General features: G+C 45.0%; 1 protein-coding gene across 1 annotated transcript; it reads right to left on the bottom strand.

The window, feature by feature from the left end:
• Nucleotides 1-3,663: 3,663 nt before the first annotated feature.
• Nucleotides 3,664-4,059, bottom strand: LOC126003620 (peptidyl-prolyl cis-trans isomerase NIMA-interacting 4-like). Its single transcript, XM_049769908.1, has one exon. It carries the CDS (start codon nt 4,057-4,059, stop codon nt 3,664-3,666), a length of 396 nt encoding a protein of 131 aa, XP_049625865.1.
• Between the last annotated feature and the right edge of the window lie 11,036 nt (nt 4,060-15,095).

Raw genomic sequence — 15,095 nt, 5'->3', positions numbered from 1 at the left:
GCCACAAATAAAATAAATAAATAAACGAGACTTTGGAAACCAGCAGTGGCTCTGGGGAGAGGCAGCAGAATGTGCGACTAAACTCCTCATCCTGCCTTGGGACGTTGAGGTCTGAGTCAGCAAACATTTGCTGCCACTTCCTCTGTCCCTGCCTAGGTGACATCAGCCAGCTCCCAGCATGTCTCCTCATTGAGTGAGCCCTGCCTGTGGTCATCTAAGTGCTTGGACAGTGACACACACGACGCTGTGTTTTTGGTGGCAATGAAAAATGACCAGTATACAAAGGGCTGTTGGCCTAGTTTTGTTGCCAGCATAATAGCAGAAATCCTGGGTGTTTGGGGGCTTGTTTTCTTTTTTGTTGTTTGTTTGGGGGCCACACCCAGCTGTGCTCAGTGCTTACTTCTGGCTCTGCACTCAGGAATCACTCCTGGTGAGCTCTAAGGAACCCCAAGGGATGCCAGGGATCAAACCCGGACCAGCCGTGTGTGCAAAGCAAGTGCCCTCTTCGCTGGACTATTGTTCTGTGTAATGAATCCTGTGTGTGACGCCAATTTCTGCTTTCTCGCTGCCTGGTTAGCTTGGACATATGACATGATTGCATCCCACACATGTTTGTTTACATATATGCACATGTACATATGTGATCAGCCCTATATACACTCACATAAGCACACACTCAGACATTTTTTAATTAAAAAAAAAAGGCAATCTGACCAGCAAGACCCAGCCAGAGAGAGGGTCGTCAAAAATGAAGAGCTAGAAAAGGTCAAGTTTAATTTCCCCCCCAGGATGGCCAGGAGCCCCACTGCCACCAAGGCCTAACAAAAGGGGCTCTGCACAGTGACTGACAGAATTCTTAATTGTATCCACTCACTCATGACAATTTGATTAAAATATTACGCCCAAGTCTCACCTCCCTGTTTGCTTCGATCCTCCAAATCTAATTTTGAATTTTCAGAAAGGAGATTACCTCCACAAGCATGACTGGGACGCTATTAACTTCTACTTAATCTTTATTACTGATGTGAATTTAACATATGTACGGCTTCGCTCTGCTCCTGTTTGTTTTCCTCTGCAAAGCAACGCCACACCAGGGCGATACGCGAATGCCGGATGTGCCTCTCCCCTTGGCGCTCCTCTGCCCGGCTCTGCCCAAGGAAAGAGGTGGCATGAGCTGTGTCCAAGAGGAGGGGGTACACCATCTCCCTCCTGCCCCCGTCAGTCCTTTGGAGGTTGCAGAAATCTGGCCCAGCTTTGGAACACGAAGGGCTGGCAGAGTCCTAGACAAGAGGTCAGTGTTCCTCCCCCCTCTCTGCACAAGGTGGGGGGCTTGGTGAGTCTTGGAGGGGCTCAAACAGTGGGACCTTCTGTCTCGCCTCTCCTGCCCACCTTTCTTGTCTGTGTCTCAGCAGAGCGCAAAGAGAAGTGAATGGAGCTGGAAACCCAATAAGAACAAAAGAGAAGCAGCGAGGGTCTGACCGCTGCTTTTCTTGCGCCCCACATTCCGTGTTCCAGTTTATTTTTTTCTACACTTTGCCTCCTTCATAATATCGCAGTCTATCTATGTGGAGTTGAGGTGCCCACTGCACCCTGAGTTCTTATCTGAGACTGGAACAACCAAAATACACATCAGCCTGATTGGGAGGGAAAGGCCAGATATGGCCACAGGGTCAAATGGGGGAGGGGTGGGTGCTGTGGGAATGAGGGAGAGAGGGTGGAGCTTCACATGAAAGGATGGAGAAAGCCCTCTTTGGGTACTCCTATTTCTGGGTGCACCCCCTATCTAAGATAGATTTCTCCCATGGAAGATGATTTCAGGGGGACAGAGAGATCCTCAAAGACATGAGTCCAAGCTTTGTCTACAGGAACACCTGGTTTGATCCCTGAGACCATTTGCAACCCTGGGCATGGCTGGGAGTAATCCCCAAACAACAAATCCAGAAATGCCTTCACATACTGCCTGATATGAAAGAGAAATGGGAGGAAAAGGAGGAGGATGTGGAGGAAGAGGTGAAATGTAGGAAGAAGAGAAGGAGGAGAGAGGAGAGGAAGAGAAAAAAGAAAAAGGGCCCGGAGAAATAGCACAGCGGCATTTGCCTTGCAAGCAACCGATCTAGGACCAAAGGTGGTTGGTTCGAATCCCGGTGTCCCATATGGTCCCCCATGCCTGCCAGGAGCTATTTCTGAGCAGACAGCCAGGAGTAACCCCTGAGTACTGCCGGGTGTGACCCAAAAACAAAAAAAAAAAAAAAAAAAAAAAACAGAAAAAAGAAAAAGAAAAAAAGAGGAGAAAGAAAGGAAGAAAGAAGAGGAAAGAAAAAGAAAGAGGAAGAGAGAAGAGGAAGAAAGAGGAGAATGGATGAGGAAAAGAAGAGAAAAGGAAGAGGAGGAAGAGAAGAAGAAAAGGAAGAGACAGAAGTGGAGGAGAGGAGAGAAGGAGGATAAGGAGGAAGAATAGGAGGTGAAAAGGGGGAAACATGGGGCCGGGCGGTGGCGCTAAAGGTAAGGTGCGCCTGCCTTGCTTGCGCTAGCCTTGGACGGACCGCGGTTCGATCCCCCGGTGTCCCATATGGTCCCCCAAGCCAGGAGCAACTTCTGAGCACATAGCCAGGAGTAACCCCTGAGCGTTACCGGGTGTGGCCCAAAAACCAAAAAAAAAAAAAAAAAAAAAAAAAAAAAAAAAAAAAAAAAAAAAAAAAAAAGAAAAGGGGGAAACAGGATGAATTGTGGCAACCCCCAAGCCTAGGTCTCTGGGTTCCTTAAGGAAAGGTAAAAGCTTCTCCCAAGGTCTACAGGCCTCTGTTGGCTTTGGTGCCATATGCCCCAGGGTTTCCCTGGCATGTGGGGAGCACAGGAAAGCTAGTTCATCATTCTCAGTTTCTACAGCCAGGGGGCACCCAGGCTGGAGTGAAAGGCACCTCATCTGTGTCTCCTGAGATTTCTATAGCCGAATCCCAACTTAATGAGTGGGGAGGCCAGAGAGGCATTCTGGGAATACAGGACCCCTGGGGCAGCCTAAGCCCCATCCAGTGCTGCCCAAGGAAAGGGGTGCTCACCAGTCAGCACAAAGGGGCACATGGGGCAAGAGGGAGCACACCAGCTGGAAGCAAGGCCTGAACAGCCCTACCATGGACCCTTCAAGACTTGGGTCCCCTCAATAGCCCAGCAAGAAATTGAATCTCTCTGCCCAGGGAGTAGGCATGCTTGGGGGTATGGGAAGAGGGGTATCCTAAGCCAGAACCTCCACATGTTTCTTAGGGGGTCCGGGGAGGTCGATGGTCCTGTCCCCTCCCAGAGACCTCACAGCCCAGATACAGCTGGTACCCACACAACAGTTATAGGGTGAGGAGTGGCAGTGGGCCTTGGGGTCTGCTGAATGCCCACAGTGACAGTTCCACAGGAAATAAGAAGCTTCTAGAACAATTGCTCTACAAGGTTCCATCTGCTAGGTGGTTCAGGAACAGCATCACAGGAGGGATCCAACAGGTTCACAAGCACACAAACACCACTAGGGCTACAGGGAAAGATAACATTTTGCCTTTGCCACAACATGGGGTGGGGGGACGCTAGCAGGAGTCACATTAAGTGAAATAAGTCAGAAGGAGAAGGAATATTGGGCAATTGCATTTCTTTTTCTTTTTTTTTTCAACTTTTCATACACTTTTATTTTCTCCCTTCTACCATAATAATATGATAACCAAATTTAGTCTTAACTGAAGGGTCTGTAAAGACAGGTTTATCTAGACCACTCACAGGCAAGGCAAATGCTGCTTCTTGAAATGGTCCTATCATAGAGCCTCTGGTCATCCAACCCAAGTCACCCCCTTGCCCGGCTTTATCTTCACTATACTGTGTGGCCACTTCATTGAATCGCATTCCAGACTTTAACTTTTCCATGGCTTCCATGATTCTTCCATGTTTTTCGCACAGAATGTGCCTGACCTTTACTGCATTGCCACCACCTTTGGGACACTGAGCCTTCTTGTCAGCACTGTCACTCCCAGAAGCTCCCCCCACTTTCCCCGCTTTACCGGAGCAGCTTTTCCCTTTGGGGGGCATCTCCAAACCTCGCTGATGTATATTTTCCGCGATTGCATTTCTATATGAAACATGAAGGAATAAATAAAAAGTCAATGAAAATAAGCCCTTGGACTCTGACAAAGAAATTGAGATGGTGCCGGAGCAGTGGTACAGGGTGTAAGGCGAGCGCTAGCCTAGGATGGACGGCAGTTCGATCCCCTGGCATCCCATATGGTCCCCCAAGCCAGGGGCGATTTCTGAGCATATAGCCAGGAGTAATCAGAAGTAACAGATGAGAAATGGCAACAATGCAGGGAAGAAGGTCTGCGGTGGCACTTTGATGGTGGCAGAGATATAGGAACTTTGTACAGGGGCTGCAGAGATAGCACAGCCTTGCATGCAGCCAACCCAGGTTTGATCCTGAGTGATTCCCTAGTTCAGAGTTAGGAATTATCCCTAGCATCTCTGAGTATGGTTTGAATACTGAAATAAAACAAAAAATAGTATTTTATGTTTTTAAAAAAATAACTTTGTACAGCAGAAACATAAAGATCAACACCAGTGTAATCAGGCCATCTCAATAACAATAAAATATTCCTTTTAAAAGAAGAGAAACATCAAGCCCTCTCTCCACAAGATTTTGCTTGGAAGCCAGCAATAGCTGAACTGTTGGCCCTGATTAATAAGATTTTAATCCACATCAGTTGCCATAAGACATAGCAGAGACACCTTAAAACACACACATACAAACACAAATATACATATACATGCACAAAAACACATTTCAAGGACCTCCATTGCAAGATACAATAATTTTCACCAATTTTCTTGTTTCTGTACTCTTTCTTTTTTTTTCTTTTTTTTTTTTGTTTTTATTTTAGGTTAAGAGGTAACTTATTTTTCTGGTCAGGTAAGCAAATACATATAAACTGCTAATGTAGAATCTAATAAAAATGTCTGAATTGGGTAATATCTTTTCTTTTTATTCCCCCTTTTACTTAAATACCATGGTAATGAAGTTGTTTATGATTGAGTTTCAGTCTTTTTTCCTTTTTTAAATAATTTCGGTCCCACGTACCCTGAAACAATGGTACTACAATCAACTATGCCAACCATGTGATCCACGGTTTTTAAACAAAGCAAATTATATTTTAAAATACAAAGCAAAACAAAACAAAAAGGTATCTCCTATTGGACAAGGGGATTGGGACAGTGTGTGACTGTTCAGTAATTCCCAACAATGTTCTAGTCCTCTAGTTGGGATACAAAAACCACCAATCCAGAAAATGTCAATTCATTTTTATTATTTCCAGCCAAAAAAAAAAAAAAAGGTGGCATATTCAGTGTTTGCCTCAGTTTCCATGTCGAATCTTGGGTTTGTTTCCATGGAGACCCCATGACCTTCTGAAGTGTTTCCTTGGTTCTATCTCCTAGAGAACCTTCTTAGATACCCCAAATGTGCCCTCCTGTCTCTCCATGGGAACGGAGATGTGCCAACACTCACATTGCTACTGGTGTACTGGCTTTCCCCACATCTGTTCCATTAGGTTTTCCCATGCATGGAACAGAGCTGGGCAGTGAAAGGTTCCTGCATTCTGGCATGCCCATGTGGACAATGGAGCAGAAGGGGAAGCACCAAACTCAGAGCTGGCCAGGAATCAGCCCTCACAGTTCTGAGCTGCAAGAGTAGCTGGGCTCAGTTTGCAAAGAGAGAAGTGCCTTCCAGCTTGACCTTCCAAGCACAGCCCCACTGTGGATCTGAGTCGAGGTCTTGACAGTGCAGCACAGGATTCTGGAAAAGTCTCCCATTCAGTATGTGGAGGTAGGTGGTCTCCTGGGTCAGCCTGCTTTGGAAGCAGTCCTGGGGCAGGATGGAACCAGACGATGTTTTTAATTCCCTGCTAACACATCTCTTGTTAAAAGGTCAGTTTAGGCCTTGATGCATTAGGATGAAGTGGATAAATGTGAGAGTGCAAAGCATCCAGGGAGTTGTTTTAACTAATCGATCCATGACTATGACATGGGGTACTGACAGGAATGTGGAAACACTGGTACAGTTCACACATGTCACAAGGGGGAAGGAATGGGGGGAATAGAGATGGTTTAAGTCTGGGGGACTCACAAATGCATTTGACCTACTTTCCTTTTTTCAGAAAAAAAGTAATCACTCACACTCACTCCCTGGAAATCTGCTTTCTTGAAATGCACAAACAGAATCTCCCCCAATTTCACCTAAAGTTACAAACCCCCTCATCACTCCAGTGCCCCATTGGATTCCGCTCAGGGAACGTGCCCGGCTGGTACGCACTGTGGCAAACTCTGAGTTAATGGAAGAATTTTACACACTTTCTTCACAACACAGGTTGAAACAGTCTAAAGCTTTTGGAAACAGAAAGTTCCTTGTGTAAGGCCCTAGGTTCAATCCCAGATATACACTAAAAGTTTTTGTTTCATTTTGTTTTGTTTTTGTATCACCCCAGCAATGCTCAAGGCTACCTCCTGACTCTGAGCTCAGGGATTTCTCCTGGCAAAGTTTGGAGAAACATGTGGTGCTGGGAATTGAATCCAGGTCAGCTGAATGAGAGACAAATAAATACCCTACACATATCATCTCTGGGTCCTAAATTTTTTAAATAAAATTAAGTTAAAATTGGGGGGCAGAGATATAGAATGGAGGTAAGGCATTTGCCTTTCATGCAGAAGGATGGTGGTTCGAATCCCGGCATCCCATATGGTCCCCCAAGCCTGCCAGGAGTGATTTCTGAGCGTAGAACCATGAATAACCCCTGAGTGCTGCCGAATGTGACCCAAAAACCAAAAATAAAATAAATTAAGTTAAAATTAATAAGCTCCTGAGGATAAACGAGGATTCACTAACATTCCTTATGTTTATTGTATGTCATATCTTTTTGCTCTTAGGCAGGGAGAGAGAAGCGTTGTTTTCTTTGGATGCCAGTTAAATTCAAAATCATTGTCTGATCCTGGACACTCCAAACATCTGGGTAAGGAGTGAACATAGTTAAAGAATTAAAAAAAAAACTGAGAGGAGGAAGAGAAACACAAATATGAAAGTATGGGGGCCAGGGGCCACGCGGTGCATTGGTGGAGATAAAAGAAAAAAAGGACAGAACTAAATATGCAAGCCAAAACCAACAACAATTGAATCAAGAGACCCAAACTTTATCAATCTAAACTTAAAATGGACCTGTTATACTGGCAGGCTGGAGGGACAAAGGGTGATATGGGATGCACCGAGGGAACATTGGTGGTGGGAGGTCAACTCTGGTAGTGGGATTGGCTCCGATTCATTGTACGTCTGAACCCAACTATGAAGGACTTGGTAAATCACAGTGGTTTCAATATAATAAAATTTAATTTAAAAAAAAATGAGAGTTTAGTGAGTCGGAAGAGAGGAGAGGGGAAAGGACATGAGGGGAGAGGAAGGGACATGGGGGGAGGGGAAGGGACATGAGGGGAGGAGAAAGGAGAGAGGAGAAGAGAGGAAAGGAGAGGAAGGGAGGGGAGGGGAGAGGAAAGAACAAGCACTGGAACTAGTTGTTGAGTTTCAGGCATAAAGTAACCACAAAACTGACCATTGCCATGACTGTGACCTACAGCCTAGCTCCTGTTTTCTGTGCTCCAGCCCTGAGCTCTACTTTATTCCTCCCTAGGCTTCTGCCACTCATTCACTCTGGGCCCTTATGAGTTCTCTCCTGAGTCCCCCCATGTTCTCTCCATACTTTCTCTACTGTGTCCCCCATCCACAAATACACCCTCCTCTCCTTTCCACCTGGCTATAAGAACTGTCCTTAGCGGGCCATCTGGTTTACCCCTGCCCATCAGTCTTCCTCCATCCTTGCTTCTAAGAAGATTCATCCTATAAAACAGACACACTCACCCCATCCCACTGGTAAATTTCATAACTAAAGAGCTTCAGTAATAAGTTAAAAGTCTCCAAAGGCTTAACAACCACCATCACCCAACCCCTAAGAAGGACTCATTTGCTTCCATCACCTTGGAAGGAGCAGCCCATTACAATGAATGGACTCACTGCTCCATGGTGCTGGCCATAAGGGTAGTGATTGGTGTAAAGATTGTTATTTTAAGGTTCCATCCCTGGAACTTGCTCTGAAGCCATTCAGAGCAATTGGCATAAGGTCTCATAATTCGTTGACATTTGTTCGAAGAAGCTGCTGCAAAGATTTTTACTGGCTTCTTCGCCCACAACCCACCTTCCCAAAGTGCTTGAGTCATAGCTGGGCCCCAAACTGAGGGCAGAAGCTGGACCTGTCCCCAGCTGCCCTCTGATTGGAGAATCTTCTAAGTTCACTCATGAAGTAAGAGCAATGATGGGCCTGGCACCCTGAAACCTACCTCCTCATTGGCAAGGCCCCATGTCATTTATTCTGGAGCTCTCTACTTACTGTTGGTTCAAAGAGACCCCCACAAGTGAGAATGAGAGGTTTGCCTAGAGCAGAGGTCCTCAAACTTTTTACACAGGGGGTCAGTTCACTGTCCCTCAGACCATTGGAGGGCTGGACTATACTTAAAAAAAAAACTATGAACAAATTTCTATGTACACTGCAGATTTTATTTTGAAGTAAAAAAAAAATCAGGAATAGGGCCCAAGAGATAGCACAGCGGCGTTTGCCTTGCAAGCAGCCGATCCAGGACCAAAGGTGGTTGGTTCGAATCCCGGTGTACCATATGGTCCCCCGTGCCTGCCAGGAGCTATTTCTGAGAAGACAGCCAGGAGTAACCCCTGAGCACCACCAGGTGTGGCCCAAAAACAAACAAACAAAAAAAATCAGGAATAAATGCAATATTCAAAATGAAGAATAAGTAAAATTAAATCAACAAACTTACCAGTATTTCAATGGAAACTATGGGCCTGCTGTCCAAGACCAAAAAAAGGAGCCAAGAGACAGAAAGAAAGAGTCGAGAGTGTGGTGCACATCCCACATATATGCACTATGGGCCCAGAAAGAGTCAGTTTTAGCTAAGCAGGATAGGAAGCAGCAGCAAAAACCCATTAGGCCAGATAAATGTCCTCAGTGAGCCACATGTGGCCTATGGACTATAGTTTGGGGACCTGTGATCTATAGATTCTAGAAACGCTCCACCCCTCTGGCCATCGCCCATCCCTTCCCCTATTCAGAGAAGGGGGTAGAAGAGAGACCATGATTGCTCGGGTCCTTCAGAGGGCCTGTACCAACCCCCAGAGTGTCCCCTACCACCCTGAAATATGCACCTCAAGGGACCTTCAATTTCCAGATGTCCAAGCTCAAAACAAACTCATGCACCAATAGTTTTTTCCCTGACAGCAGGACTGAACTTTGCCCAAACTCCAAGTACTGTATTGTCAGAAAAGAATCACCAAATATTATTCAAACAGCCCTTGTAAAGGGCTGAAATAACAGGTTGCACTTAGAGCCCTGCAACTGAAGGAACAGAATGAAAGTGGCTTAGAAACCAACATAGAGAATTAAATAAAGATCTAATAAATAAAGATGGGTGGATGGATGGATGGGTGGATGGCTCAGTAGATGCATGATGAATAAATGGATAGATGAGAGGATGAACAAACGGATAGACGAGAAATAAAGTACCTACTTCATGCATTTTTTTAAATAGCACGAAAAGGAATTAAACGAAACACTCTCTTCAGCCCTCCCCAAAGTCCTCATCTCCCCCTAAAGCTCCACTTCACTAACAGCTCCATGTGTATCTCACCAAGAAAACAACATTTTTTACACTGATACCAGCATCTATCCTAACATATGCTTACTCAAAAGGGAAGCATAATATGTTTGGCTTTCTGTGAATTTTTTTAAACATACAGAAAAGAATATAACAGACATCCATGTATGTACCATCCAAATTTAAGATATGTTTGCCTTATTTTATTTGTGCCAGATCCAAGAAGAAAAAAAGAGAGAAAGGAGAAAAGTAGAAAAGGAAGTAGAGAAGGGAAAGAAGGGATGAGGGTAGGAGGGAGGAAGAAATGAAGGAAGAGAGGGAAGGAATGAGAAGGAGGGTGAGAAAGATGGGGAATAGAGAGAGGAAGGAGAGAGGGAGGAGGGAGGGTAAAGGGAGGAGAGAGAAGGGAAGAATGAAGGGAAGAAGAGGGGGAGGAAGGTTGACAGGGAAGGAAGGAAGGAGGAGAGAGAGAGGGAAGAGAGGGAGGGATATAGGGAGGGAGGGAAGAAGGGAGGGAGAGAAGGAAAGAGGAAGAAGGGGGAGGGAGGGAGAAAGGAGATTGGGGTTAAAAACCCTACATCATCTCTACCTTCTACAGAAGCAGACACTGCTTCATAGTTTAGGATGTAGAGTTCTCATGCATATTTTTGTAATTTATCACATTGTTTTCTATCCCTAATTGATCTATTGTGGTGGTGTGTGTATGTCTTTGAATAGAACAATGCTGAGTATGTCTTTCTAGAATCTGCTTTTCTCAGTCTGCATATGGGTGCCATCTGGCTCTGTTGTACACTAGAGAAGGGGGGGGTCACTAAAATAGACCCAAGAGCACTGCCCACACATCTTGTCCATGCCTCCTGCCACTAAGAATAACTACTCTTTTGGATTTGTAGTAACCTGGTTTTGCTTTCTGTTGTGGTCACTGACAAATGGGTTATTAGAACTGCTGCCATCTTATTACTTGCATTTTCTTGACTCCTTTTACATGAGTAGATGGACCATGAATATGACCAGGCCCCTACCATGATGCTGACTCAAGGATCTTGTTCTATGGGTCCTTTCTCTAGGGAGTGACTGTGTGTCCCTTTCTGTGTGTCTCTTTTTCTGGGAGCATGTCTGGAGATGACAACTTCTAGGACAGTTTTCTAAGAAAAAACAAGCTGGGTTCATGAACTGGGTTCCAAATTTTGAAGAAATCTCACAAAAGTACCCTCTGAGCTGTACAGAGTTCAGATGGTGATTAAACCTGGATTAGCCTTATACATAACCAACCCAGGTTCCATCCCCAGCACCCCATATGGTTCACCAAGTCCTGCCAGAAGTAATCCCTGAGCATATCCAGGGATCAAGCCCTAAGCATCACCAGGTAAGGCCCATAAATATCCCCCAAATAGTATTCTCTGAAGTTTGCAGCCAACAGTATCCCCACAATCACAAAAGTGAGGAACCCTCACTCTTAGCTCTATGGACTCTATTCACCAAGGAGAAGGTGGAAATCTCTCTCAGTAACGTCCATATGGCCCCTTTTCAATCTCTGTTCCTTCCTCATGAGAGCTCGTAAGCTCATTGTTCCTCCAGACATGGATGTCCTTTGCCATGTAGATCCACTTGAGGGTTGAGATAAGTCTAGTAATATCTAGAAAAGTGGCATCTTCTCAGTGCCCGATAGGCACAGATTCCATAAAATAGGTCAACCTAGTGGCACCCATAGTAGGACATGGATATAAGGAGATTAGGAAGATGCTACATGCAAAGACATGGAGACACTGTGGCTGCTTTGGGCTGAAGATCAGCAGGACCACCTAGACTGTTTCTGCTCTGATACTCTCTAAGTTGGACTTAACATCCCCCATTAGGAAGTCAGTTCTCCCCTTCTTCGCCCATGGGAGATGCAGATTTGCAATAGATGTTTTCCAATGTCTGGTAGCAGCCAGAGATTCAGGGATGACTTGAGTTCCCTGTGGTCTAGGAAACTGAGCTTCCATGAGCACATCATGAAGAAATGGCAAATACAATGAAGCCCTAAGGGGCCTAAAACAAAGGGAGGACAGAGCAAGGTGGCAACTATGCCTTCCAATTCTTAGCTGCTCTGTGAAAGGTTAAGGAAATGTGTAGAGAAATACTTTACCTTCCTACATACACTTCCTGCCTCCTCAAAGAAACTCTGCCCCTCTGAGGAGACAAAGTTGCCACCTCCCAACAATTTCTACCTCCTCAGAGAACTCCAGCTTCTGTGATAAAAAGACTCCACTTCCTAAACTTCTTATTTCCTCAGAGAGCTCCAACTCCTGTTAAGAGAGGATGGCTCCACCTCCTACACTTCCTGTTTCCTCAGAGAAACTCTACTCCTGTGAGGACACAAAGGCAACACCTCCCTATAATTTCTACCTTCTCAGAGGGCTTCTGTCAAGAGAGAAAGACTCCACCTCCTACACTTCCTGTTTCCTCTGAGAGCTCCAACTCCTGTGAGGAGAGGAAGGCTCCACCTCCCGTTTCCTCAGAGAAATTGCTCCTCTGAGGAGGTCAAGGCACCACCTCCCTATAATTTTTACCTTCTCAGAGAACTCCAGCTCCTGGGAAGAAAGAGACTCCACCTCACTACACTTCCTCTGTCTTCAGAAACAGATCAGTATCTCCAGCATTCTTGTAACTAGACTTCTGGGAGTTGGGTTTTCAAGGCAAAATACCATTCTAGAAGGATCTCGGAGGGACTATCCTAGGATAGCAGCCTCCTTCCTTCACAAAGAGAACTCACCTTAGTGAAACCCAACCAGGGCAATGGTGGATTCCTACCAGTCTGCACACATATTTGGCCCCATATGCATTTCTGGTTGCTGGCTGTGGGAGAGCTTTAAAAGGACTAACTCCTCTAAAAGTATTAAAAAACATGCTGCCCGTGTGTATCGTCCAGAACTGTTTCTTTCCAGAGAAAGAAAATGGTTGATTCACACATAAAAGTCATACCCCATCAATCTGGATCTAAAGATTCCAAACCCGTCTTTCATGCTTTTACTGTGCAAGGTGAGATTTATTGGTTTTATTGGAGAGCAAGCGATGAACTTTGCTCAGAGACTTTCCAGAGAAGAAGGTGTCCAAGGAGACATTTTCTAGATGAAAGCAGAAGAGAAGGAAATTTCTGGCAACAATAAGGTCTGTGGCCAATGTTCCAAGAGAAGATGACAGAAGAGCAAGTGGTGATCATTGGCCTATGTGGGGTGAACTCCAGGAAGTTGAGGTGCTGAAGATAGGGAGGCTCCCATGAAGTCAACGGAGGGTCAGTAATTGGAGATGGAATTTTGATGGGCCTGACAGTCAAAGGTGGGAAAAATGGGAGCAAGATGCTGACCATCCCTGCACCCCCAGCCTGTTGCACTCCCCAGGCGAGGGAGAGCCTTGGCAGAACCAGCACAGGAGCAAACATGGGTCCCCTGGTCTGGGCTGCTCCTTCTCACTGACTCTTGTCCAAGCTTATCTCTTCTGTGCAGTACCTCACCAGTTCCACAAACCATGGTCATTCCCCATCCAAGATTCATTTTCCAGATCTTTGCCTGGCTGGCTTTTCCTCTCATGGTAGTCTTGGCCCAACTATCACTTTCCAAAGAGACTTTCCCTCCTAAGAGGAGAGAATGTGCTGGAACATGAAAGACTCAGAAGCAATTATTAGAAGTAAACAGATCCAGGTCCATTGTAAACTATATCTGATTTAGGTTCATCAAAGACTCCATTGCCACAAAGGTAGTTTTATGGTGACTTGGGTAAGAGCTGAGGAACCCAGAAGGCTAGAGCCTAGGAAAGGCTTTTCAGACAGAGGGGATTTCCAGCATTTCATATGGCCCCCAAAGCCTGCCAGGAGCAATTTCTGAGCGCAGAACCAGGACTAACCCCTGAGCGCTGCCAAGTATGGCCCAAAAATTAAAGGAAAAAAAAGGGAAAAAATTAATGAGCAGAGAACTCAGAGTAGGAACAGCGGATTGAAGGCCCATCCCATAGGGACCTCTGAACTACCAAATGCAAGACCTAGAGAAAGGCAGACAAGTCCAGCCAGAGTCCTGGACTTCCCATGGAATGAATCCATTTACAATGATGTTCCCTACCCTTCCCTGCAATGGGGCTTGATAACCAAACTTTCAACCCACCCTTGACCCAACAGACCATCTCTGCCTGTCTGTGCAGCCAATTCAACCAACATCCAAGGAACACATCAATTTAGATGCCAATGTAGATCTGAAGTCACCTAAAGTTCAAAAACAAATAAGTAGCAGAAAGGTCAGCTAGCAACAAGAGTTTACTAAACCCTCTGACAATGACTTAATGACCTCATTGGAGATACAATTTTCACAAATTTCCTTGCCGATGTACTTCTTCATTTTTTCTTTTTCTTGTCTTCCTCCTTTTTTCTTTTTTTTTTTTTCTATTTTTTAATTTTTTGCTCTCACTTATTGGGAAACAACTATACTACAAGAACTATGTAATACATACATGCTTTTTAAATAAAGCATTAATTTAATTAATTTTAAAAAATAATAAAATTGGGGCTGGAGAGATAGCATAGAGGTAAGGTGTTTGCCTTGCAAGCAAAAGGACTGTGGTTTGAATCCCGGCATCCCATATGGTCCCCCGAGACTGCCAGGAGTAATTTCTGAGTGTGATTTCTGAACGCTGCCAGGTGTGATCCCCAAAAAATAAAAATTAAATTAAATTAAAAAATTTTAAATAAAATAAATCCCTAAAAATAAAAGGGAAGGTAGACTTTCTGATCATTGGTGTCACCTACTCTGTTTGACACTGGAGATCATTCACTGGGTTTGTAGTAACTGGGAGGGGCCCAGGGCCCCCACCAGCCTCACAAATGGAGCATCTCACTGGATATTTCAAAGAAGGGGATGCACTACCACCACACTTTCCCAACCAATCAAAATCAAATTATACCTGAGCAACATAATTGGAGTTTAATGAGTAGTTTTATGTTTTGCTAATCAAATCACCATATTGATGGGGGTTTATCAGCAGAAATACAATGTTAATTACTCAGGAATGAGAGAAAATAAATGCCACTCCAAACATCACATCCCACATTACTGACCCACAGACCCCTGTGGATGGTCCAAAAATTGATCCCTTAGCCTTTCTTGGAGCCCTGTCTTACCAGGCACGGGTGCCTGCCTGGCTGTTATTTGTTATTTTCAGTAAAAATATGGTGCCAGGTGATTATACAGATCTAAGCTGATGGGGTGGGAGAGTACATGGGAGGGGTCCTTGGTATTGGGCTCTCTGGTGATGTTCCTTCAACATTGGCTGATGGAAGCAGACTCTCTAATGGTGAGTGTGGTATCAGAATGAGGATGCATGAAAAGTGTAATTAACAGTAATGGAAA

Source organism: Suncus etruscus, chromosome 3, assembly GCF_024139225.1.
Source record: "Suncus etruscus isolate mSunEtr1 chromosome 3, mSunEtr1.pri.cur, whole genome shotgun sequence".
NCBI lineage: Eukaryota > Metazoa > Chordata > Mammalia > Eulipotyphla > Soricidae > Suncus > Suncus etruscus.
The sequence above is the reverse complement of the archived record's forward strand: the minus strand, read 5'-3'. Positions and strand labels throughout refer to the sequence as shown.